This window comes from Eucalyptus grandis, chromosome 3 (assembly GCF_016545825.1).
Source record: "Eucalyptus grandis isolate ANBG69807.140 chromosome 3, ASM1654582v1, whole genome shotgun sequence".
NCBI lineage: Eukaryota > Viridiplantae > Streptophyta > Magnoliopsida > Myrtales > Myrtaceae > Eucalyptus > Eucalyptus grandis.
Window position 1 is genome coordinate 49,278,909 of NC_052614.1, and position 27,759 is coordinate 49,306,667.

Consider the following 27,759-nt stretch of genomic DNA (forward strand, 5'->3'; position numbering starts at 1 on the left):
TCTTGGCAGGTGCTTCACCCTGCAGTCACTAATTGAAGGTTAGTTGAAACTGTCCCCGCAATCAATCCAAATGTATATGCTTTGCCAGGACTCCTACAACTGGATTGTGGTAAATAAGTTAAACCACACAGTATCAACCCATATATTCATTGACAAGTTCAAATAGTTCCGTAACTCTACTCTGTAAATTTAGCGATCATCTCTTACCGACCGTCATTACCCAATGCTGCTTTGAGCTGTGATAAGGAGTTTCTTTGCCCAAGTAGAAACTGTAGCTCATATTCTCAGCTGTATGAAGGAGCAAGACAATGAGCATCTTAAACTTTGTGAAACATTCGACTAAATAAGGAATTTCACGTACGAATTCAAAGATCCAGTGATGCCATGCGAGGAAAGGAAGAAAACTTCTTGCAAGCAAATGGAAGACGTAGTTCCGGTTTTCACTTTAATTAGCACAAAAGATTAAAAAAAAGAAAAAAGAGGACAAAAAGAACATGCTAATGGAGAAGCACTGATAATATCATGCATTGAGGCTGCATATGGTGAAAGTGACAACTATGAATAATGCAATGCAAACCGGTAAAAGAAAATCAAAGAAAAAACAAGCAAATGAAATGATAGTGAAAAATCGAGCACAAGCTGATGAAACACGCTCAAATCAAACACTTGAAAGATTAGTACTTGAGTACTTTATTCGGGAATTGCAGTGCATGAGACACAGAGAAGTGTTTAACGCAACCACATCTTTTAGTACGAAAGAACTCAAGGCGTTGCTGAGCAGGAACGAATACTACTCAAATTCCTCAACCTAAGTAGCACATGAACCACAATTCCACGAAGAAACCCGAGTGTCGCACTCAATCCAACGAGAGAAACTGCCGTACAGATCAGCATCACAAAAGCCTCCTCCTTTGAATCCATGTCCCTGGCAGCCAAGGCCAGCTCAATCCCTGCAAACAAAAGCAGCACACTGAGCACACCGACAGGGAACTGGTCTAACACCTTCACTATAGAACTCCCAAGGACCAGACCAAGAATCAATTTAGCGGCTCCCAGATCGCCACACAGCCACCGCTCCTGCTGCCAAACTTGTATTGCCCTGCCAGGCTGCCGGTGCCGTGGCAGCTTGGCATGGCCCCGAACCAGCACCTGACCGCATTCATCAGCCCAACTGTGACCAACACTGACGTGGAGGAGAAGTCCTTCTTGGGGAAGAGATTGTACGACAGCTTGCACGCGGCAATAACCGAATTCAATATCGATAATGGGAGTTGGGGAACTGTGCCTTTAATGAATCCCTCTTTCCAAGCATGCCTTGAAATCTTCAACACTTCAATAGAGGATGGACCAAATTTAATGCCCCATACCACTCTAGGCTCTCTGATGAAGGCCAGGACAACATCTAGCGGGAAGATAATGAAAGCTGATGGAAGAGCCGTCATGATTCTCTTCCATTTTCTCTTCCTCATCGAGCTTTGATCATCGATATCATCGCCCGATTCTGGGTTGCTTCGCCTCTCTTCACCAGCACCATTGATGATCACAATGAAACAAGCACAAACAATGGCCAACACCAGGCCATCCAACCCGAGTGCCTTTCCCTAGCCGGTTTCGACTTTGAGAAGTCTTGAACTTGCCGGATTAATTCACAGCAGTTACCGCAAATGCCAGACCTTGCGAGAGCTGAATCCCCCTAACAACGGACAGAGGGATCAGCCTATAAAGGAGCTGCATCAACCTGGTCACGCCCAGGACGATCAAGATTGCGCCGGTGCAAATCCCAGCCACCATGACCTCCGGAATGCCAAAATCGGCACTCGATATCCTGACTGCTGTGATTACCTTCATGGGCTGCACCGGCATGGGGACACCGTATATGGCAACAGTGACCATGTTGTTGACACCGGTGAATATCGGGGTCGTGCCGAGGTTGAGGTCCTTGGCCAGCGTCAAGGCCAGGACTATGGGGATGTAAGTGCCTATGTCGCCCATGGCTCCATTGAACTCCCCCCATTTCGAGCGGGTGGCCAAGTTGGTCCCGAGCTTTCGGAGCATGCCAGACGGTGTGAACTTGGGTTTCTTTGGATCGTTAGTGTTCGAAGGGTCCTCCATGGCTTTGACTCGGTGCTGTACTGCGTAGCACCGAATGGGCAGAGAGAATTCGATGCTCTTCTGCGGTCGAATGGATTGGAAAGCGTCTCTCCTTACTTTTATTGAGTTTCAAAACTACATTCTTATTGCGATTTTAAAAATTAAAAAATATCCTCTTCTTTGTAATTAAACATGTCCATTTTTTGAGACTCCAATCACAACTCAATTATGCGGTGCACTTATTTGTTATTTGATTAGTCCAAAAGAAAGATCAAGTTTCTATTTATTAAATAGAAAAGGTGGTGATATTGATGGAATACTTTTATACAAATGTGTAAGAAGGCGAAAATTTCAAATAAGAGCCCAAAGTGCTCTTACACAGCCGCCTCCCTCCCTCGCCCCCTTTTTTTTTTTAATTAGATTTATATTTATATTTTTAAATGTTTTAAATAGATTTAATTTTAAATCTAATTTGATTAATTTTTATAATAACTTTTTACTACGTCAATACCAAAACGACATCATTTTTGCATTGGCTAGCCACGTTAGCATACAAAATGATGCCGTTCTGCATTTATTTCGCCGGAAAATCGCCATGTCAACATTTTGGCTGGATTGACACTAAGTGATTCATTATATTCCGATTTTGGTACTTAAGTGTCATTTTCCTAACTTTTAGCACTTAAGTGTTTTTCCATGTCAAGTTTTGGTACTTGGGGTGTACTTTTTTTTTTTTTTTTTTTTTTGCTATACATTTTATCGGCAACTTCATTATTTCAAGGAACGCGCTGTGGAAAAAACCAATCGCGGTGTAAAAAACCATACGGTAATGGAAATTTGAGTTTTTACTAGATCCAGCAGGAGTCGGCAGATTCCTGAAATGTGATTTACTTGATCTAGTAAGCTCGGTCTATGCAAGCATCCAAAAAAAAATAATAATTAAAAAGGTCAATTCCATGTGTAAAGAAAGAACGGGAAACCATCGCATTGTAAAAACTATACGGTAATGGGAATTTGTATTTTCTAGTGGAATCCAGCGCGAGTCGACAAATTCTTTAAATACGATAGTAGACTCGGTCTACGCAAGCATCGGAAGTAAAAAGATCAATACCATATGTGTAAAGAAATAGAACGAGAAACCATCAGTGTAAAAACTACATGGTAATGGAAGTATGTGTTTTCTAGTGGGATCCGGGGTCAACGGATTTTTGAAGTATGATTGACTTGATTTAACTCGGTTTATGTAAGCATTAGAAAAGGTTTAAAAAAATCAAATCTTTAAACAAACTTAGGGAATGAGATCAAAAGGGTGTAGGTGGAAGAAGATGATCATTTAAAGTTATATCGCATGATAATTTTAAAAGTTAAAAGATTTTATGAAACCACCGCCAACCTGCTTTTTTAAAAAGGGTTAATACCTTAAAAACTCCAAACTTGTACACTTGTGACAAATTTACTCCAAACTATTTTTGACCATGAAAAACCCTAAACTGGTACACCTATGACAAATTTACCCCGACTAACAATAAAAAACCCAAACTGGTATACCCTCCGAAAATTAGATTAATACCACAAAAAATCAAAAAAATATAAATTATGACAAACAGAGTGTAAAATCCCAAATTGATATACCAGTCAATTGTCACGTGTTATTTAACTTTATAATTTATCAAGAAAATTTAACTAAAACTAACATAGGGTAAATTTGTCATAAGCGTACCGGTTTATGGTAAATTTGTCGAGGTATACCAGTTTGGGGTTTTTGGTGGTCAAAAAAATAGTTTGGGGTAAATTTGTCACAGGTGTACCAATTTGGGGTTTTTCAAGGTATTAACCCTTTTAAAAACTTAAATTGTTAGATGAATGTGTGATTTTATATTTAATTACTCTAATATTCCCCCTTATGTTTAGTTTGGTCTTTTGTGCTTAGTACTAAACATGAAAATTTAATTGGATAGGCAAATGGAGCTTGGAAATATTCAAACTCAAGATCTCTAGCTTTGATAACATGTTGATGTTTAGAGTTAGAAAGAAAATAACGATAAAGTGTTTGTAGTTGCTCAACTCCAATTACGGTTGAATGATTTGTATTTATATGAGTGGTTAATTAAAGAAAGGGTATCAACAGAAATATAATTACAAAAATACCCTATGATACATATAAAATACATATTAATACTCTCCCTCGATTCAAAGTAGGTGTAACAACTGAGAGATTGGATCGCAATAGCGCATGATATGGACTAGATAATCCTTTGGTTAAGGTATTTGCCGACTGATCCAATGTAGATGCGTAGCAAACACGTAGATTGCCAAAAGCAACTCATTCTCAAACAAAATGGTAATCCAACTGTATGTGTTTGGTGCGAGCATGAAATGCAAGATTGATAGCAAGATAGGTGGTAGAGATGTTGTCACAATAAATGGTAAGAGGATTATAAAAGGGGATCCTGAGCTCACGAAGTAAATGAATAATCCAAATAGTCTTAGCAACACAGTGAACGACAACACGATAAATAGCCTCTGTACTAAAACAGGCTATGATGGATTGCTTCTTGGCACTCCATGAAACAAGATTGGTGCCTAAAAAAACACAAAACCTGGAGATGGACCACTGAGTATTTAAGCATCCGACCCAGTCTACATCCGCATAAGCAATCACAATTTCCGAGGTAGAAGCTTTCCAAATTTGGAGCATGATACCAGGGATCATGCTAACAAAGTGAAAAATACGCTAATCGTCAACGCACTCGTCTTTTGCCAAGTAAGTTTGGTGCCTTACAGTCAAAGAAGACAGAACAATTGATGGTTCCGGTCTGCTATTGTTGAGATTACTTATGGGTTTTCTTTTATCGGAATTGAATGGGTTGGATCTCTAGTTATGACATGTGGCAATAGAATTATATGATCAGCTGAGAAGATCGAATGATCCACGAACTGTACTTCAACATTGAATTTATTTTCTTGGGCGAGGAAAGAAATTGATTTTTAGTTGCCTGCAAATGGGTTTCTCTGTGGCATTCTTGCTGTTTGAAGAAAACTACTCCGGAGAGAGAGGGAGGGAGGGAGGGTCCAGAGCCACAAATTCTGGAGGGAGAGCACTTGGAAAGCCTGTCTATCACACGGAGCCTGGATTTGCTCGCTTCTTGTTTCGTTGACTATTAAATAGTGGATACCTTGAGTGCATCTGCAGTGCCCTTATTATAACTGGTTAATGCAAATTCTGCGCTGATTCTGATTCGTGTTGTCTAGGCATCAGCTTGAGGAGCCCATTGACGTTGGATTTTCATTTCTATCTAGGCTTGCCTGTATTCGTGATGCTAATACCAAGTAGAGTCCGAATTCTCTCATTTTCTTCTTTTAACCCATACTTTTGATAAGCATGTGAATGTTGGATCTTCAGATATTCAATGAATTTAATTCCCAGAAACCAGATGAGTTTAATCTGTTCAAGGGAATCACGAAATATCGTCTCTTCACGGGGATAGTAGATCTGACTCTAAGATATCATTTAAGAATTTGGGATGATCCTTTATCTTGCCTTCTCTTCAGGTCATTATCATAGAGTCTCTCTGGAAGTCTACTTCAACAATGAGACTTTGTTGGAAGCCGTGGATGACATCCACTATTGTTGCTTTTATCAGGTCTGTAGCATGCATATCTCTCGCGACATTGATGGTGACTCTGCAAAGTTTCTTACAACGTTCTCATTCTTATTTATTTTATTTGGGATTTTGTTGGTGCATTGAATAATAAAAGATTATGGAAATAGGCAGTAACACCCGTAACAACTTGCTTATTAATGATCTTTCCCGTATGGTTCTCCTGTCTTTGAAAACAGCTGGCCCGTGGTTCTTGTTGGAAAGCTAATACCCGTCCCCAGAACTCCGATTCATGTGTATTTTGCAAGAATATTCTATCATCAACAACGAAATCATGAAGTACGTGGAAGCAAGAGTTCTTTGTTGCTTTTTCTGTTTGCACTAGGGCTTCCATGACAAAATTTCTATTTTTTCTATTTCTTTATTTTTTTGTTCTCCAGAATAGATTTTGAATGGAAATATATTTGATAACGCAATTTCATATTTCTTATTTTAGAACAAATTTCTATTCTAGAAATAAATTTGGAGTGGTAATCATAAACTCAAATTTTTAGTTTTTCTATTTATGAAACAAAAGTGAGAAATGAAAACTCTTGTTATCATTCATTCCTGCCATCGCTTGTCGCCCGCCCACTGCCAACCATTGGACATCCACCACCAGTCATCGATCACTGGACATCAACCACCACCAGCCAATTTTCACTTGCCTAGAAATAGAAATTTCATTCTGTTATCAAACGAATTTTTTGTTCCAAAAACATAAATTTTGAATCATCATCTAATGCGTTTCTTTCCTCCAAAACTTGTCGAGGGAATAGAAATTGATAAATTAATTTCTGGTTAGAAAATTTTTTTTTTTTTCCAGTGGTGCCTCTCAAGCCTTTCGCTGTTAGATTGAAAAATCACAACCGTCTAAATTAAAAGATCCGTTGAAGTTGAAATCTATTATATTTTGATTCAATGGTGAAATATATCATGGGCACAATACTTTTTGAAAACCATTGAATCATCTCATACAAATGATGTATTTTGAAATTCATTTTTTTTAACATTTAACTATATCCATTTCAACGGCAATAATGATGACTTTTGTAACTAATAAATCACATGGGCTGTGGACAGCTATATAACTTTTCGACCACAGAAGTCACATTTGTCATTATTTATTTGGTAATTGCTTTATTTCTAAAATAGTAAACTTTTGATTACTTGCATTTTCTATTTCATGGTTTCACATTGTAAAAAATGTCAAAAAAGTCTTAACCTTTTGCATTTGTGCCAATTTAGTCTTAAACATTTTATTAGTGTCAATTTAATCTTAAACCTTTTGATTTAATGCCAATTCAATCTTTTTGGCTAATTTTGGTCAAATTTTGCTGACATAGATACTAGTCGGTTGATATAGCATGGATAACTTTTAATAATATTTTAATTTTTTTTTTTTTCGAATTTTTTTATTTTTTTCTTTTTCCATTTCTTTTTTTCTTCATTCTCCTCCTCCTTTCTCGTGCCAATTGCTAGACCTCGCAACCGACCAAAGGTGACGCCCGACAAGGCATGAGCCCTTGCTAGAGGCTATGAGGGTAGCCTTGCTCTAGGCAAGCAAGGGTCAAGCCTTGTCGGCCATGGGTGAGGCCTGACTTCGTTGGCCATTAGCAAAGCTTGAACCCTTGATAGAGGCCGTGAGGTAACACCTACGAGGGCTCAAGTCCTCACCAATGGCCAGCCGAGGGTGAGCCTCGCGACCCCTAGCGAGGCTCGGCCAACAAGGCTCATCAGTCGTCGCTAAGAGGAGAAGGAAAAAAATAAAAATAAAATAAAAATGCAAAAAAAATATTAAAACATTTTAAAAGTTGTCCATGTTAGTGCCATGCCACATCAACCAATCAACATCCACATTAGCATAATTGGGTCAAAATTAGCCCAAATGACTTAATTGGCACCAGTTAAAAAGTTTAAGGCTAAAATTGGCATCAACTCAAAAGGTTTATGACTAAATTAGCATCAATAAAAGGTTTATGATTAAATTGAGGCTGGCTAGAAACTAAATGAGACAAGAGAAGCTTGTCTCATATTTTACACAACCATAAATTATAAATTCGGGGATTTGTTTACATTAATATTTCTATCAATGCCTTTTTGGTATCTTTAACTTGGAATGTTGCTATTTAAGTGATTATGCATTGCTTTTAATAATTATGATCCTAAAGATATTAAAAACCACTAAGTATTCATGCATATGTTTTTGTGGTTTGTTTCTTTAATTTTTAAACTAGTCCTAATCTAGAAAAGAAATGAACAATTAATATATATAAGTGAAGTGTGATAAAGAGACACTAAAGTATTGAAATGACTTTAAAGTAAATACGGAAAAGAAAACCTTATACGAATTGAGCACAGAATATATATGGACATGTTGTGAGCCTCAGGGCATGATGCCTCCATGAGCTAAATTCGAATTAAGTTCAACTTCATTTCCAAGAGAAAAGTCAATTAAAACTAAACCATATGCAAACTAATTAAATGAAACTAAGCTAAATCAAGTGCTAAAGCTTAAAAATCTAATTATTTCAAAGCATTTTCTAATTTTTTTTAATTTGAGAAAATTTTCTATTATTCACTTCTTTTAAATAAAATAGATTTTTGTAAAATTATTTAATTTCCAAAATGGGGACCCGGGCATTCCGAAAATGGACAAACTCTGGTTTCGTGGGCCTCGGACCTAGGCTAACAAAAGATCTAAAAGAGAGAACGGGCTTATGTGCAAAGCCCAACTCAGCCACTCAGCACCTCAAAATTGAACTAAGCCCACTCCAAACCTCGACCCACTAAAACCACATAAAACCCAAGCACACTCCTATTTGAGCCCAAAATAAATTCGGTCTAATTTAGCCCATACTCATCAAGCCCAGATTCTGCCCCCGGCCATTCTTGCCCTTCGCCGAATCACGGATACTACCGGACAATCACTCACCACCATCTTGACATACTGCCAGGAAAAAAACTTCACCTCCGACGCCTACCATCACGCCAGCAACTCAAACACCGAACCAGTGTCCACGCTCACCTATCAATCACCATACCATCACTGCTGCCTACGTTCATATACTACGGGGCTCCTGTGCTGTCGACTACCATTTCGACCACCAGCCGTCCATCGCTCGCGCATACAGCCACAACACAACCGAAACAAATAGAGAGAAGGGACGGGAAGAACAAAGCAGCATTGAACACCATGGAAATGTGGCGTGCAGAACCGAGAAGCACCGAGATACATGGGTTATTCTCGGTTTCGGATTCGGATTTTATGAAAGAAGTTTCCGGTTGTGATTCAAACACGCGGTGAACACTTTGGTATACTAATTTAAGCAACTCTTTCACGAAACATGTATCACAACTTCATCGAGGCATTTCATCGAATAGGTTATGTGCAGCTGGTTATGTAGCAGGACATGGCCATTTTTAGAATCGGAACTCGGGTCTAAACCCAAACTGACAAGGTAAATGCTCGACCCCAAAGGAATCGACTCCATTGGACACAAAACGGGTAGGAACCCAAAGAAACGAGCTCATCCCGTCCTTAACCGAAACAGGGCCGAGCAACAGGGGATCGGGAGAGAGGAGATCGTGCGAGGGACGCTGTCCACCGATGGTTGTCGTGCGGCGACGGTGGAGGTGGCTGGTCGGGCAAGACGAAGGAGGTGGGCGTGGGGTTCCGAGGGGAAAAAAACTCGGAGAGCTATCTTCTCCTTTCTCTTCCCCTCCCCTTTTGTGTCCGTAAGAGACCCCTCACGAAAGAGCCCTCTTGAATATAAAGGTGGGATCTTGTTAATGCCCGTTTTCTTCATATTTCCTTTCCTTTCAATTTTACAAAATGAGGTGGGTACTCCCTTTTGGCCGCCACCTTTATTACCTCTAAAGAATAAGCTAGGCTTTATTTAGGGTTTCGTGTCGTTGCGTCACTTGGCATAATCATGAGAAGTGTGCACTTAAGGGATTAGAGTTTGCGGTGTCAAGTACCGTCCTCCAAATGGTCAACCGGTTTCATAGGCTGACATTTTTTTTTAAATCTGGACCGAGGTACTTAAATTTCATTGTCCCTAAATCGGGTGTCTAAAAAAATAAAAACTAGTGAAATTCCAATAATTTTTAGAAGGTTGATTCTTTGGTTTGACCAAAAAGTCAGCCTTGGGCCAATTTTCTGAAAAGTTGAAATCTAATGGTCTAATTCTATAAGTCTATGCTAAATTGACACCTATATGGAACGGAAATACTAAGGACACTCGGCTAATATTTTGGTCAAGAAACAAGACTTGCTGCGATTGGGAATCTTGAATGTCGAATGCTCAAAACATGACCATTGGTAAAATTCAGGTGTCAACAAAACTCAATGGCTACATAAAATAGATTGGTTTGATTCAAGTGAAATCAAATACATACTTGTTGTATGTAAGTACATTTGGCGGATAATAGAATACATATTACTTTCACTTTGAAAGAAGTACATCCCAATGCCAAAATTTGACACTAATGGACTATGAAGACCGACACTTTCCAAATGCCTTCGTGTCGTGTCGGACACTTCGACACATGTTCGACACTCTCGGACACTCGGTCAACACGTGTTGGAAAATTAGACACTTGATCAACTTTCTCAACACTCTTCGACACTCGAGTCAACATTTTGACATACAAGTTTCCGACATGTGATTCCAATCTTGACGACAATTTTAAAAATTTAATAAATGAGAAATGAAAATATATATATGTGAAAAAATAAAACACAATAATAAAATTAATAAATGGAAAAAAAAAACCTAGTATTCTCTTCTCTTCTAACTCCCATTTCCCGTGATACAATTCATCCCTTAAGTTTTTTTTTTCTCTTCCAACATATCTAATATGCGAGTCCGTAATATGGATCGCTTATTTTTTTCTCTAAGTTTTATGAATTATTAAAATAGAGTTAAATTTGTCAAATTGAAACAATGAATAATATTAATAAATGGCGGATTAATGTTTTTAGTTTAATTATTTAATTATTTATTTATTTATTTATTTATGAATTTGATTCAAATTAATTTGATTGAAATAATAATAAAAATGAATTAAAATATATATTTAATATATAACATGTCTCAATGTATTCAAATTATCTATTTTTTTTAGAAACGACGTGTCAGCATATCGTGTCGTGTCGTGTCGCATGTCACGTGTCGGTGTCGGTACTACTTAGCTAATTGATACATAAATGACAAAACTTTCAAAACACACGCTTAAGTACTACTTTTTTGAAAATTAGACATTTAAGTGCCAACTTTAACAAGGTTTGCCAGAAATCCGATGTAGCATCATTTTAATAATACAACTAGTCTACATGACTGTCGAAAATCTGACATGGCTCGTTGGAAATTTGATGTAACTAGTCGAAAACTTGACATGGCTCGCTATTGGCACTTAAGTATTCCATTTTTCTCCAATTTTGGTATTTAAGTATATCTTTTGGAAGTTTTGGTACTTAAGGTATCCACACCTCCTTTCACTTTGCTTAGTTCATTACCTTAATTCAAATACGCCTAGTGTTTAGATGTGAAGTTATAATTTTCAAAGCTAATTGCATTGGCACTTGCTCTGCTATGAAAGCTCAACTCTAAGCTGTTCTTCAGGGGCTTCAATTTGCTTGCAAGTTGAGCTACCGTAGAGTCATACTTGAGATGGATTCCACTTCGGTTATGTCCGTGTTTCGCCAAAACTTTTCCCGCAAAATATGTTTTGGCAAAAGTCGTTTTTCGGTTTTTAATTAAATGAGACAGGTTCTGCCCATCACTAGAAAATGGGAAATCAACAACTTCAATTGAAACAGAACTCTACAGACACAAATAGTGTTGGAAGTTAGACAAGGTTCAAAAAGTACAATTATCACAATCGAACTAGACATAGGCAATTTTTGCCGGAATTTAATCGACGACAAAGTTTGAGAACACAAACTCGAGATGCGGCAGACCGGAGCTCAAGATGCGACGGGCAAGCTCCCGAGATATATTTAAAAGAGGGCTTTGTGCAGCTTGAGGGAGTGTCTCGAGGACAGCAGAGGCGTCGTGCCGGATGCGATCGAGCGATTTTTGTGAGAGAGAGAGAGACTTCATGCGAGAGAAGACAGAAGAGAAAGGGCACTGCAAATGCGAAGGGCGGGAGAAGACAAAAAAGGGCACGGCCATTAATGAAGAGAGAGAAGGTGAAGGCAAAAATTTGGCTAAAAACAAAAGTTGGTGACACATGTCGCATCCTGATTGGGCGGGCGCACGGTGACGTGGCATGCCCGGAACCGTGCGCCCCGCCCGGCTCACTTGATATTTTCTCGTACGGGGTGCAATAGCCCATGATTCAAGCGCGACAGTTGAAAAAAGCAAGGACCGAGAGCATCTTTGTTGCGAGTGACTTTTCTTTTCTACTTCTTTGTTTTATATATATATATAAAGCAAGTAAAGTCAAGAAGCACATGCATAGGTTCCCCGTAACTTTCGCATAATGCTGAGTTTGCGGCGTGCAATGACTTAACATTCTTTAAGCACTCAGCAGTCAGTCTGATGGTGCTGAGCTGCTGAGTATTACGTGTCTCCAAGTTCGACAAGAAAAACAAAGAAAAAGTCAGGATTCTGCGGAAAGTACGCGTGCACTTATTATCTTGTCGCATGCAATAATTGCGTGTTTCCGTGGTATGCCTCACAGCGGTTCTATTAGCATGAAGAGTCTTGGACCTTTGGATGACAAGAACTGAGCACTGTTCAAAGCGCGCATACCAGATAATGTTGTGTGTTGGTAATCCAACGTCGAAGGCTGAAAATCGGTGGAGATCCCAGCACCGTGTTGTTTGAGCACTCCTCAGGTAGTCAGACGACTTTTTGCTCTTTTATGTTTCCTGCTTTGATTGCTCCATTTTCTTCTGATTAAGCAAGGGGTGTGAGAGTTCTTATATTTTCGTTTGAATTAACCGAGTTATGAGAGACACTAGTGCAATTCGCAGATCTGGACCATGAAATCTGGCTTTCTTTTAAGGCTTTGCTCGACCAATCTCGCATTTTAAAACAGAACAAGGATCTCTTCTGTCAATCACTACATGATGTACATCCAAACACGAAGAAGGAAATTGAAATTTCCCTTTTCTTCCTTTCTCTCCAATTCATTTCTCTTCTTTTCACTTCATTTCCCTCGCAACTTAAATTGCCCAACAAATCGGAAAAGAAGAGAACCCACCCATTCAGAAGATACGAATTCCGAGGGGTCTTCCTCATTGATCCCTCCGTATGTAGGAGATTACAGAGGGGGAGACGAACAACAGAAAGGGAAAGCCTACGAAGTGTTCTTGAGCTTTCGAGGGAAAGACACTCGTACAAGTTTCACCGACCATCTCTATCACAACCTTGACCATGCAGGAATTCACGTGTTTAGAGACGACAATGAGCTTCGTATTGGTGAGGAGATTGGTTTTGAGCTCCTCTACAGTATTACGCAATCTAAGATCTCGATCCCAATTATCTCGAAGAACTATGCTTCTAGCAAATGGTGCCTTCGCGAGTTGGCTCAAATATGGAAGTGCAAGAGAAGCGATGGGCAAATAGTGTTGCCCATATTTTACAAAGTGGAAGCCTCGCGAGTGCGCCATCTTAGAGGGAGATTCGGAGATGCTATCAACGAACATAAAAAGAATATGTCCGAGGTGCTTGTTAAGGAATGGGAAGAAGCACTCAAAAAAGTTGATTCTTTGAAAGGATGGGAATCGGAGAAAATTGCTGATGGGTACATTATTCTCAACCAAATCGTTGTTTAATTTCTCACAATAGATCTTTTTTTAATATATATTTATATATCCTCTCCTTTGCTATAATTCATCGTTATTTGACAGGCATGAAGGAGCATTAGTCCAAATTGTTGTCACAAAAGTTATGAGCGAGTTAAAAAGAAAATTTCAGCTGATAGTTCCCCAACAATCGATTGGGATTGATGATCGTATTGAACACATTATGAGCTTGATAGATGCGAAATTCAATGATACACAAATTATCGGAATATATGGGATGGGCGGTATTGGTAAGACGACTCTTGCGAAAGTGTTATACAACAAGCTCTCCATTCAGTTTGAGTATCATAACTTTGTGGCAGATTGTCGAGAAACATATCAACGCGAGGGCATTAAATGCCTACAAAAGCAGCTCATATCTGGCCTTGGAAGTTCGTGTGATGTGTCTAATGTGGATGAGGGAATCAATCTCATCAAATCTCGATTTGCACAAAAGAAAGCCCTCATTTTTCTTGATGATATAGATGCTAATGCTCACTTGAAATATTTGGTCGACCGTGATTGGTTTAAGGTAGGAAGTATAGTCATCATAACAACTAGAAATCGGGATGCTCTTGATGAGGTTGGGGCAAACCACACGTACCAACTCAACGAGTTGTCTTTAGAGCAATCATTGATTTTATTTAGTAGACATGCATTTCAAGAGGATTCTCCTCCGAGTGATTATAAGGTTATCTCTCATGATATTGTATTTACTACTGGGGGGCTTCCTTTAGCTCTTGAAGTTATAAGTTCATTCTTACGTGGAAAGAGAAGAGAAGTATGGAATGATACATTAAAAAAATTAAAGAAAGAGCCTCATGAGAAAGTGCAAGAGACATTCAAGATAAGCTACGGAGCATTAGATTATCAAGAGAAACAGATATTTTTGGATATTGCATGCTTTTTTATTGGATCATCTCCACAAAATCCAATTTATATGTGGGATGCCTGTGATTTTTACGCATGGAGTGGGATGGAAGTGTTGAGTCTTAGGTCCCTAATTAAAATTAGCGAAGATGGCAAGCTACGGATGCATGATCAACTTAGAGATTTTGCAAGGAGTCTAGAAAATTCACGGGAGCCCCAAGAACGTAGCAGATTATGGATCTATGAGGAAGCGTCGGATGTGCTTGTTAGCAACAAGGTAAGAGTTTTCTTTACCTGTCTTAGTCAATGACAGTGGGTCCATCTTCCCTTTCTTGTTTGAAATAAAAATAATCATCGATCTTGAGTTCCCAAAACTTGCTGCTTCTACTAGCAAAAGAGCCCTTTTGATTAGTTGTTGTTTTTGTCTAATTCTAGAACATAATTGAGGATCAATTTCTTGTTTTATATATATATACTCCAAAAGCAGAATGTTTGACAGAGTACGTTTAGAGAAAACCTGACAATTATAAATTGTTGCGGCCATGCTTTTCCCACATATTTGTTTGATGGACGTATTTGATGTTTAAATTCATCTTTTAGTTTCTTGTGAGGTTTTTTTTCTTTTTTCTTTCACTAAGTATTGACTTCTTATGAGTTGTTTGGTATCATATATGAGATCTCCATTCATCGACGATTCAGCTATCTTGGTCCCTCTATTTTTAAGTTGGGTTAAGTGTATCCCCTAAGTATTATTGGTTGTGCAATTTAGTCCCCCATCTATTTTTGTTTTTGCTCAATGTGGTCCTCTAACTTTCACTTTTTTGTGCAATGAGTCCTTTGTGGTCAATCATTAATTGACACCGTTGATTTGTTGATTTGGTGTTCGCATTTATTTATGATTTATGAGCAACCATGTAATATTAACCCTTTAAACATTTATTATCTTCATTGTATAGACTTTTCATAAAAGTGGGTATTTTTTTTTTTTGGGTTAATCTGCTAATACCTTTTCTTTTTGTTATTATAGATGAGTTTTCTATTATTCTCCCAAATATAATAATTATTTGTTTATTGTCAACTTTTAGTGATCATCTTATTTAGTAAACATTTAGTAAGCATTTATATCATCGTTTATTTTTTTGAAACAAAAACTAGTTAATATAACACAAATATACTAGATTGAGATTTTTTTGTGACACAGAAATTAGTCTGAGGTAAATGTGGAACCAGTCTACTAGTTTGCAATTTTTGGTATTTTTGATAGAAATAAATATGGCTTTGAATTTTATGTGATGATAATTTTTTATTATTAGCATGAAAGTTAGGAGGTAATCCACTAAAGCAATTATAACGTATGGATGATTTGTACAAGCATCAAACAAACGATGTGCAAACGTCATCGGTAATGTTAGTTAAAGAAAAACTAAATATAAACATTGGGATGCAAAACATAATGAAATAACATACCTATTTTAAAAAATGCTACCAATGCGTTTCAAAGAGCGTATTTTTGCACGAAGGGAAATGTAATAAACCGAAAAGAACAATGCTGCGAACTGAGGAAAAAATGGTATCTATAAAGTCTTTGACAAAAATAAAATGAATATACAAGAAACTTTGAATGTAAAACAAAATCACGACTCATCTAGAAGAATAAAAGTTTGAAGGAAAAGTTAAAAAAACCAAACAAAGCCATATTGTTGACTCTTATGATTTGCAAACAATGTGCAATTCATCATCTAAGACAAAAAAACGAATTTGAATTCCTAAAATATTAGGTTACAACAAAAGAAAATGTAAACGACTCAAGTTCCTTAAGTATATAATTTTATCAATCTACAACATGTCCAATCTGTTCATATGGAAGATCTCATTAATCTATTGGAAAATTAATATAATTTTATCAATCTCCATGTCTAATTTGTTCATATGGAAGATCTCATTAATCTATTGGAATAGTAATCAAAATTTAGATGACCACTACTTCCCTGCAACAAAATCACACGACAATTGAAAAGGTAGCATCAAATATCAGTAGTAATAAAAAGAAAATGAGAATCATGTATAGAACATTCGATATTATCAAATTTTCTTCCACATACAATGAAAAACCCTCATCGAAAAAACACATGACAAGAAAGGAATGTAAAACATCCGTGTACCTTTTGCGATGGCATTCTCATTTTCATTTTGATATTAAGAATTGCAAACAAAATATAGTGGAGGGATTCTACAATTGAGATTCTTTAATTTCGATACTTATATCAATGGCAAACTTTGATAGATGTATTTGGATATTGATTCACACACACATATATAGGAGTAAAGATAGTGTTATTTCACATATAAAGGGCATGAATTTGATACATATATTTGAATTAGTATCCATAAAGAGAGGCCTCTATTGTAGTTGCAAATGGATGCAAATTTTGGAAATTCAGAAGGTGCAAATTGTGAAGGGCTTGAGCTTCTCATCTTTACATGGATTAGATAAATAATATGCAACCACAACCTTTCATATCACAAATTTAAAAGGGAAAAGCCTATATGCCATAGTAGTATGAAAGCAATTTGAAATCGACGCATTTTATCTTATATTAGTTGGTGTCATCTCATCATTCAAAACTTATGTTCCACAGTGTTTCCAAATTACAGGGCACTAGAAAGATTGAGGCCCTTTCTCTTGGCAAATGTGGTACAGGAAAAAGATACGCAGCTAAACAATTTAAAGAATTGACCAACTTGAGATTCCTTCAAGTGGATGGTACAAATTTCATCGGAGATTTCCAAAGCTTACTTCCTAAATTAAGATGGCTTCGGTGGGAGGGTTGTCCCTCGAATTTCGTTGCGGCCAACTTTCATCTAAAGAAACTAGTTGTACTTGATCTGTCAAACAGTGCAATTTCGGAGGATTGGGGAGGATGGGTACCCCTCAAGGTAAGATGTAAAGAAGGCATTGAAGTATTCTTTTCTAATATGACTTTTTTTTCCTTGTACATATAACATTTGAAAATTGATTTTCATAATTAAACTAGACATTTCTCTTTAATTTCACATTATTGAAGGAAAACATGGCACCCAATGAATGCATCTCTATTCCATTTTTTATCATCCACTTTTGGTAATAAAAGTTGCTTATGTCTAACCAACAAATATCTCCTTTGAAATGTTATTTGAAAATAAATGCCGTTAACAAGTACTCTTTTGCGATCTTTGTGCTTAAAAACATTTATCCGTTGGTGTGGTCAAACAATAATAAAAGAGACATTTAAAATTACATAAGACAACCGTGAAGGAGTTAGGGAGCATGGGTATTTTTTGAGGAATTGTAAAAAGTCAAAAACACAAGGAGTAATGGAAAATCACATGTTGCAAAAGTCCAATTACACTAACATATCCTTTCTTTCTTCCAGATAGCAACCGAACTCAAAGTTCTCAACCTCACACGTTGTCTATCTTTGAAAAGAACTCCCAACTTGTCCACTTTTGTAAGACTAGAGATTTTGATTCTCGTAAATTGTAACAATTTGGAAGAGATTCATCATTCTACTGGGGACATCAAGACACTCATTTCCTTGGATGTCAGTTTTTGTAAAAAACTCAAGAAGCTACCAGAAGGAATAGGTAGAATGGTAGAATTGAGGAGGCTTGTCATAGAAGGCACCGGTATACAAGAGATTCCTATTTCAAGTGATTGTTTGATGAAGTTGGAGTACTTGTCTCTTTGTTGCAAACAAATTTCTCAACTTCCTAAATCCATGGGCTCCTTGGTATCGTTAACCCAATTAGACATATCTAGTTCAGCAATTGAAGAATTACCTGAATCTATTAGTTCCGTGAAGGAGCTCAAGAGTCTTCATGCCTGGCAGTGTACATTGCTAGCTCACATACCTAGCTCCATTGGCGATCTAGCATCTCTGCAAAGCTTGTTCTTACATGACTGCTTTTCATTGACAGAAATCCCCGACTCGATTGGAAAATTGTCATCATTGATTGAACTGGACTTAACATGCACATCGATTACGAAATTACCTGAAAGTATTAGGAATCTGCAAAATTTGAGGATCTTAGACATTAGTGGCTCTCACATAACAGAATTGTCTAATGCCATCGGGATGTTGGCAAAACTCCAAGAATTGAGAGCTTTCAATTGCACAAATCTGGAACGACTACCTAGTAGTATAGGCAAACTGGTTTCGCTAGAGAAGCTTATTTTATTTGAGACGGGCATTTCGAGCTTGCCAAAAGGCATTTCTAAGCTCTCTTCTCTCCAAGAACTCGATGTTAAATTTTGTATAAAGCTTCGAGAATTACCAAAACTACCCTCGGGCTTAATAACTCTATATGTTACCTGCCACAGTTCGTCTTTGCCCCATCTTTCTCAGCTAACCCGTCTCAAGGAACTCGCTCTTGCTCATTGCCATTGGCTTGAATATGTCCCAGAGCTTCCCATTGGACTATCGGAGCTTTCTATCTTTTGTTGTGGAAAACTGAAAGCTTTCACGAATTTGTCAAACTCGAAGCACTTATCATATTTGCGCCTGGAGCATTGCTTTGATCTCGTAGAAGTCACCGGCCTCGAAGTTTCATATTGCCTATTCAACGATTTACATACAGGGGAACGCCGTAAGATCTCTAGGGTTGATGGGATTGAAGATTCTTCCAAATTGATGAGTGCAAAGGTATCTCAGCTTGATGGATTGCTAGCTCTTCCCGATGCAAAGATTCTGCAGTATACAAACGTCGCAACAAGTCGCGCGAATTCAGTTGAAATCCAGGGCCTTGGTGGACCAAAATCCTCACAAGTGTCGGATATCTTAAAGTGCACGTCCGCCGGACGATTGTTAGACCTCTCAAGTTTTAAATATGTGAGGACCCTCTGTGTTTCCCATTGCATGAATGTAACTGAAATTCATGGATCAGAGTCCTTGAGAGAATTGAATATTTGGAGGTGCCCTTTGCTTAGATCAATGGACCTTTCGAATTCAAAGAATCCGAAGTGTTATATCAGATTCTGCGAGAACTTGGTTGAAGTTCGAGGCCTTAAGGGATTGGAGACTTCGGATATTCATGGATGCCCGTCTCTTAGAGACAATCGCGAGGCATTCGGGGGTCGAGAATAGGTCTCCCGGGAAAATATCGAACGCCTCCTGAATAGATCGCCGACGAACTTCGCGACGGGAGAGTCAACCTTTCGAGGCGGAGGTGGAGGCCGCGCGGTGGTTCGTCGGGAAAAAGCATCGCCACGGAAGCACGAATACAGAGGGAGAGAGAAAGGAAGTGAGGATCCATGGCGGAAGAGGAAAGCGCGGAGCTCGAGCAGCTGGAGGAAGAGTTCGCGGCGTGGAAGAAGAACACCCTGATCCTCAACGACCTCGTCATCTCCAGCGCCCTCGAGTGGCCGTCCCTCACCGTCCACTGGGCGCGGCTCCCTCCCCAGCCCTCCGCCGGCGACCCTTCCCTCGCCGTCCACCGCCTCGTCCTCGGCACCCACACCTCCGACGGCGCTCCCCAAGGTGGTTCGTCGTTGAGAGAGAGAGAGCGTGCAGAGGAGGAGGGAGGATCCGGTGAAGTGGAGGGGAGGACGACGGGCCGGCGGGAAGTTTCAGTTTCAGTTTCCGAGAAGTTTGTTTTGGAATCTCCTCCCATTTCTCTCTTCCCCATTCCCCGCTTTACTTTTTTATTTACCCTTTTTGTTTTCTCTCTCATCTGTGCGTTCGGAGAGCAGAGAACGGGGGAGGAGGAGTTTTCGCGAGGGAGGGTTCGCCGAGTGCTCCAAAGCGGTGGTGCTCGCGGACTACGTGCCGATTCCTGGAGCTCGCCTTCCTATTTCTAGAGAAGCGAATCAAGATGGGTGAGTTAGTTCCTTTTTTCCTTTTGATCGAATTTGTCCTTTAGGCAATTCTTCAATTTCGGTGCTTGATTCGCCTACCTGGTTTTTAGTTCTTCTTCTTCTTGCCTTCCCTTTAATGAAAGGAGGAAGGTTGGAGTTGATATTCCGGCGAAGTACTTGTATTTACTTATGAAGTGAAATTGATCAAACATCAGTCGGTCTTGTGCACCTAAGCAGTAACAAAGTGAGTACCCACCATTTGATGGAAACTTTTTTAAGTATCTGAATAGGCGGAAGTTGTTGAAGGGTTTACTGGTAACTTAATTGTCAACAAAAGGACAGAAATTAATTCTTTCGGCTGAGTAGGAAAATAGTGCACAAGGCTCCGGAGATAAGCTGGACATTGTGGTACTATCTAGTAGGCAGTTACTAGCGAATTACTTTGAACTTGTGCTTTTACAAGATGGACCCACCCTCCTTTTGGAATTGAAGTTAGACGTGTGTGAGCGAAGGATTGAAAAATTAGATAATATATCCTTGGTCTATGATGACAAGGAGAAGAGACCCATTGTTTAAGTTCAGTAGTTTTATTTTGTTTTATCGTCTTTTCAGGGTTTAGTGAAAGTTGGTAGTTGGGGCTCCTCTTTTCTTTTATTCTGGTTAGTAGATTTGTTTTTTAAGGTTTGTATCATCTTGTATAGGGGTGGATTCTCTTTGTTTTAGATGGATAGGTATTTCGTTGGTGCCTTAGTTATTATACCTATTGCATGGCAAAGAAACCGGTGAGAAGAGAAATTGAGATTGGGTGCCAAAGGACTGATTCATAATATGCTAATTTGGCAATTGATATTCGTCTACGCGAATATACAATCAATTAGAGATGAACTATGATTATGAGTTATCACTGGCCTTGGTGGCTCCGCTGGATAAGAACTCCCTTGAACCTTGGGGGGAAAGGTGAGGAAGTCGAAACCCAGTGGAAGCATCGGCGTCTTAAGCGTGACACCGGGGTGGTGGGTCCTCCGCTAGTGTCACTCCATGGTTTACCCGCCGGCTACCGACTAACGGGGTTCCCTGAATCACCCAAAAAAAAAAAAACTATGATTATGAGCTATACCCCTCCATTGCAATAAGGGTTTTCTGTTGAGTTTCTACCTTGCATGAACGCAGCATGTGTAATGTTGGCTGGTGGCGATAGTCATATTAAAAACGCAGGAGCCAAGATTGTTGTGTTCGGTCATCTACCTAGTTCTTGGGGCATGAACTTCTATCTTCCCGGCTCAAAGCACTCTTTCCCTTCCTCTTCAAGTGATATCAAAGAAGTCGAAATTATTTGATGACACTGATATTTGGATAGTCGTACATGTTAAATTTTTTTCCTTGTATTTTGTTGCTCCTAAACTTTCTTGTAATAAAAGAACTATCTTACACTCCTTCGTTAGGAGTAAACAGGACCGTCTAGGTTAACCGATGTCCAAGTATTTGCCTTTTCATCTTTGCTTCTGGGCGATATGCTGGTGGAATTTTGACCCTCCACTGATGTTATTTCATTGTGATGTGATGCTGAATGCTGGTAAGTTCCTCCGGATTAGTCAGGACATTATGACTAGTGGCTATTAATAAAACTATCCAAGATTTTTTTACCTTGTAAATCGTTTTTAGGATTGCTATCTGTATAGGATGCAATTAAAATGATGGAAGTTAGTCACATCAAAAATCATTCTCAGTTGGGATCAGGAGTAGGTTTAGGATCACTGGAGATGTAGAATGGGATTCTTAATCCCAGTCCCAAATATCCTACTTTGTCAATTTAGTTAGGACTCAACCTCATTGTAAACCAAATTAGGCCCCAGTTCTCATTATGCATGACCCATTGTATGTCTAAAACAATATCTAAAGGCCAAACCTGCTAATTAGGTCTACCTTTGGGAATTGAACTAAAAGGGGAATATAAAGGAGAATGAGGTGTTGCCTCCATGGATGGAAGATTTAATTGATGGTTGTGGCAAGGCTGAAGATACTTTCTATACAGATTTGGGAGAGTCCATAAGCTTTTGGCGGGACTAAGAATAACCTTTTATTGCTGGAGTTGGAAGTGGGCTCTACTTTCGTGGGAGCTTGGGTTGGGGTAAGTGGGAGGTCTGCGGTGCTTCCACGAACAGCAATGCAGAACAATGCCATCACCTTTGTATGCAAACATCTCTTATGGCTGGGGATAGAATTATTATTTACATCATAGCATACAGCTCTTTGCCTTGTTTATATCTTTCATCCTTCTGTCTTCTTCTTTTCACTGCAGTCATCTGGTTTTGCTTTTGTCTTATTCTCTTCTTTACTTTTGGCCATATGCTTCTCTAGTTAACTTTTTTTAAGAGGTGCGAGAGCTTCTTCAATGATGTACTTCTGCTGTGGTGATGCTCGTGCTTTTGTCTTCTACTCTTGAGCTTCGTTCCCTCTTTTCAAAGATAACATACAGTTGTTAGTACAGAAAAAAGATTAAGAATCTATCTCTTTAGACCTTAATTTTTTGTAGTCTTATGATCATTAATCCAAAGTATGGTCCAATTTCAATCATTTAGGATCAATCCTAACAACCTTTTACCTTAAGGGTTAGATTTTATACTGCTGGGATTGCCTCCCATATGTCCTGATTAGATCATGAACAGTCATTTTGTGTAGCCGTGACATGCCATCTATGTATAACTATCTAAAAAACAAATGTGCTTCGCATATCGACATGGGAATTGGTTCTAGGCAATCTGTTGGGATGCAAGATCTCAGGCCTTATGCTTGTGCTCTAGAATCTAGTATGGTGGTATCCTCCAGAATCTAGTATTGTGGAATCCTCTTCAATTTCTCACCTTGTGTTTCTCGATTCTCTCCCATGATTGGCCCAAATTTTTACTTCTTGTTTTCCTATACATGTATGAATCACATTACTTTTTTTTCTTTTTGTGTCTAGTTCAGGATCCGTTTCATAACATGTCCTTTAGGGGGATATTATAGTGCTTGCGATGTTTGCAATTTCAATTGGCTGGGATCCTCTTCATAGAGATACCTGTATTTGTATTGCCTCTTGCTATTGTCCCTTTTGGTTCCTATCGTGACCATATTTTCATTCTAGAGTGACAAATTTTCTGTGCTGTTAATCAAATAGTTCAAATTAAAGTTTTAACTGTGATCTAGACATAAATAGTGACATACATGTAGCTGTTTTCTTATCAACAGGCTGTGACAGCAATGGTGTAGCAGGCTGTTCAATTCATTGATCAGACACCTGATCTTGAGACCAAGATAGAGGTTAATTAAGATAATTAACTCTGTTGCTGATGGAAGGTGAATATGTGAAATCAAACTCCATTGCAGCTTATATTCATCAATAATCGTTTTTTGTTTCGTGGTTTCTATAGCTAGTTTTGTCATGTAGATATATGTCAAAATGGAGAGAGCACGGTTCATCAAGAAACTTGCAAAATAAAGGAAGATCAGGGTCTTATAGCAGAAGCTACAGATTTGATGCAAGAAATTGGGGTAACTAGAAGTTGACTTTGTTGTCACTAATCTTGTAATTGGTTTTTCTTTGTCCAACATTCCTATGATGGGTTTGAAAAGCAAGTAGAAACTTTTGGAGCAATGACAAGTCTGGAGAAAGTTGCCTTCATATTTTAACAAGTACGGTTTTTTTGCATTGCTTTTAGCCATTTACACACTACTACTATGATTGGTTTTCTGATCGATGGATTTTGCATATTTGTTTGTGCTTAGATCACCAGGATAATGTCTGTGCACATATCCTTTCCAGGAAGATCAGCCCCCAACTATTCGATGCAAATCCTTCCAAAGAGAAGAAAAAGCCTAAAGAAGGTGAAAACATTGTGGAACAAGCTCCAACTGATATTCCATTACTTCTGGAGTTGAAATCTGGTGTTGCGTCCACTATCTCTTAACTAATGTGTTTTTGCCGATCAAGTGCACCTGGTGATCAGGTTGTGGTTCAAACCACGAACTTGTATGGCTTTATATATCAGCACATACTCTTCTTCCTAAGCACATTCTATTGTTCCTTTCTAGCTTTAGCGCAAACTCTGACGTTCCAGGTGTATTTGAAAGATTTGAACTTGCATCTTAGTTTACCCTGTATTTATGTGGTTAAAGATGTAGGTAAAGGTATTATTCATGCAACAACGATTACCTTGAGATATGTCGATGCTATAAGGCGATAGATTAGATTTCATCAGTGAAGGGAAACCCAGAGCAGCGGATACTGGTGAATGGAAACCCAGAGCAGTGGATACTGGTGAAGCTCTTTCGTTGTTAAGTCTTCACTTTGCGTTTTCAAGTCGAGCTGCTCATTCTGTGATTTAATTCAATGCAAATTCTAAGGAAAATCTGCTGGTGCTCAGTTCTATCACCACATTTGATCCTCGTGCAAATCAAGCCTCTTAATGCCATGTCGAGGATAAAAATCTTTCAGATTTTTCCAATTCAGGTACCATCTCTGAATTGTTGTAGGTAATTGGTTGTACATCCTAAAATATGACAAAAATGTGCTATAGAATTGGTTGACCATGTCCTTGATATTTTAACGCAGGCTGTTTCTGAAACAATTGGTCAAGTTGGAGGTTATCCAGTGGACTGCTCTTTGGAGTACATTCAAAGATGAATTTGAAAATGAGAAAAACATGCTGGGAGTGCACTTGTTGAGAAGGCAGCAGAAGATCTTAGACGGAGAATCATCGAACTTGTAATTGCTAAACTTTGTCATTTTTCTTCTTTTTGGATCATCATTTAGATGTGACTCAATCTATTTTCTGCGGAATATTATTATCGTTTTGAAGTGTTACTCGAGGATTACCTTGAAGAAACTTGCAAAGCTGTTACGCCTGATCATCCAGGTCTGATTGTGTTGAACATCTGTTTATATTCTATATCAATGCCAATCTTTATGAATGATTGCCTAGGCCCCTCATTTAACCTGAGTAGCCTCTCTGCCTTCAATCCTTGATTGGGGCATGGTTGCTGGACTCGGATTCAAGTTCCAGATTAGTGGAGAAGAGTTTTTGGTGCATTGAAAGCTAAAGGTTTGTCATGGATTTGAGAATGTTGTCTTCATATTTTTTGTTTCGTAACCATTTCTGACTGACATATATGGGTACTCTTGGCTTAGTCAATATTTGCTCATATATATGTTGTGGCTATAAGTGTCATTGTCTGGTATTGTGAAACCATTTCTTGTCACACGGAGCCTAAAATTCTAATGCGCTTTCGAAGGGAGGGAGTAGCTTTGCTATATTGCTAGTGTTAACACTCGCCACTTCCTTTGTTACAAAAGTACATCTCGCTAATAGAGCTTTCTTAACTTGGTAAAAAAAATCTGCGTAGGTGATTCCCTCGAAGAAAAGAGCTCTGTTTTTTGGGGTTCTGTTACCACTGTTGTAGAGGGCTTTGAACAATCCCATGCCTCAATTTATTAAATCAACACTATCATCCGATAGAGAGAGCATAAGATGTATATACAAGCTTGGCTGATATTCTATCAGCATGACCTCTTAGTTCTATATTATCATTTTAGGAAGCTAAGAAGCATCTCTCCTGAATGGTTGTTTCCAACTCCCTGGTGGCAAAGATAGATTGGCTGATGGGAGTCGTTTGTTCCCAGATGACAAAAGACAGCAATGACATGTCGAACTTACAGGCGAGAAATTTCGAAAAGCTGCTTGATCTTGTTGAGAAAAGTTGACACCAAATGCACGAGGAAATCATGGCTCATAAGGTTGCTTTAAGAGCTTGAAGATGTTCTTAGTTGAACGAATGATCTTTCCCCCCTCGAGCCTCCCTCCCTCCCTCCCTCTCTCTGGCTCTCTCTCCCCAAAAGAGAAGCTGAATAATTGTGTTTTACCTTGTGATCTAGAGTGGGACTGAAGATGCTCATCATATAACTCTCGTGCAGTTGGCTTTAATTTGATTGCATATTTTGCTAGGGGGACCACTTGGGCCTTGTTCTGGACTGAAATGAAATACTGAACACACTGCATGGGAATGTATTTTGGTCTTTTCATGCTGCCTCTTTCCCCCTTTCCCTTTAATGGAAAGATTTGTAGGCTTTTATGGTCTAGAACTGGTACGAACAGAACAGGTATCGGCACAAAAGGGGCACTCATTTGGACTGAAATAAACTCCTCGTTACTGAATTCTGTTTCGCATTAAGAATTCTGTTGGTGCTTGTGTCTTTCGAACATTTGGGATGACACGAGCTCTCAAGAGTAGGCTAATGAATGCTATTTTCCCATTTCTCTTCAAAGGAAATTGTTTTTCTCATACGAGGATACTTTAATAAGGGAGGGGCCTTTGTTCTCTGGAGTTCCAGCTCCTCCATTTTCCTTCATGGAAGCTGAAAAAAATTGGGAAGAGGAGACAATTGGGTCGATCCTTGGGTTATTTAGGCAATAGGCATCTTCGTACAAGGGGAGTTTTGTTTGTCCATCGGGAAAAGCTATGAGCACATCTTTAGCTGTGGAAATAGTTATGCCTAATGAGTAACAAGCACCATTTTACTTTCCTAACAAAATGAATTTATTTATCATTTTTTCGAAGAATGCCACCATCGGACTTACTTAGCAATCAGCATAAGTCAGATGAAGAATATTAGTGATTTTCAATGGTCTAACTTTTCTCATTGTACGTGCAGTCAATTATTTGAAAATTACATCAATCATCACAATTTATTCTTGAGATCATTGTTAATATGGTTAATCAATATGAGAAGTAAATGGTTTTTCTTTAAGAATAAAATTGTAATTTTCAATTTAAAGTGGGCGGAAACATGTTTATACCACTTTTAGTCAACTTAATTAGTGTTGCAGTCTAATTCTCAACACCTTATTTCACATGTACAAAAATTCGAGGCAATGCAAAAATAAATATTTTGGCCATCGTTTGAAGATCTCTGTCATGTACTTGAAAACCAATTAAAATATTGAAAAAAAAAAAAAACAACGGCTATAAAGCATTCAAAACATTTTTTTTGGGACAAAAAGAGATCTTCTAAACATTCAAAACATTTTATTTGACTAAAATTAATGTAAGAAAAGGTTTGTGATGTTCATTATGGTAAGTGTCAGCTGATGATAAAATCAAATTCGTCATTAATCAAGAAGAACAATTGTTGAAACTGATCAATTTTGATGAAAAAAAATCTATTAAACTATTTTTAAAATCAACTAGCCGATCGTATGCTTGATGAAGAAGACCCCATCCATTATAGTCAACAATTTTCCGCAAATTGGAGTTGTGACAATTTGAAAATCCTAATCCATGTTCCTTTCTTTTTTTTCTTTTTCTTTTTTTTGTTTTTTTTAACATAACCTTGAATCCCATCTTCCTTTCTTTTGTACAATTCTTTCGTTTTCAATTTTTTCTTGTTTTTTATTTGTCATCCTACCTATAGTCATTTTAATTTTCAGCATTTCGACCATGGTGACGTGGTAAATTTTAAAAAGAAGAGATATATTTTGAAAAATAAAATA

At 38.4% G+C, this 27,759-nt stretch overlaps 1 protein-coding gene and 2 pseudogenes across 1 annotated transcript; 2 read left to right on the forward strand and 1 right to left on the reverse strand.

The window, feature by feature from the left end:
• Positions 1 to 665: 665 nt before the first annotated feature.
• LOC104456393 lies at positions 666 to 1,992 on the reverse strand (annotated as a pseudogene).
• Positions 1,993 to 13,620: 11,628 nt separating this feature from the next.
• LOC120292279 (disease resistance protein RUN1-like) lies at positions 13,621 to 19,866 on the forward strand. Its single transcript, XM_039310573.1, has 3 exons — positions 13,621 to 14,677; positions 17,056 to 17,337; positions 17,814 to 19,866. Exons 1-3 carry the CDS (start codon positions 13,637 to 13,639, stop codon positions 19,521 to 19,523), a joined length of 3,033 nt encoding a protein of 1,010 aa, XP_039166507.1. The 5' UTR covers positions 13,621 to 13,636; the 3' UTR covers positions 19,524 to 19,866.
• LOC104456382 lies at positions 19,691 to 26,024 on the forward strand (annotated as a pseudogene).
• Positions 26,025 to 27,759: the final 1,735 nt, after the last annotated feature.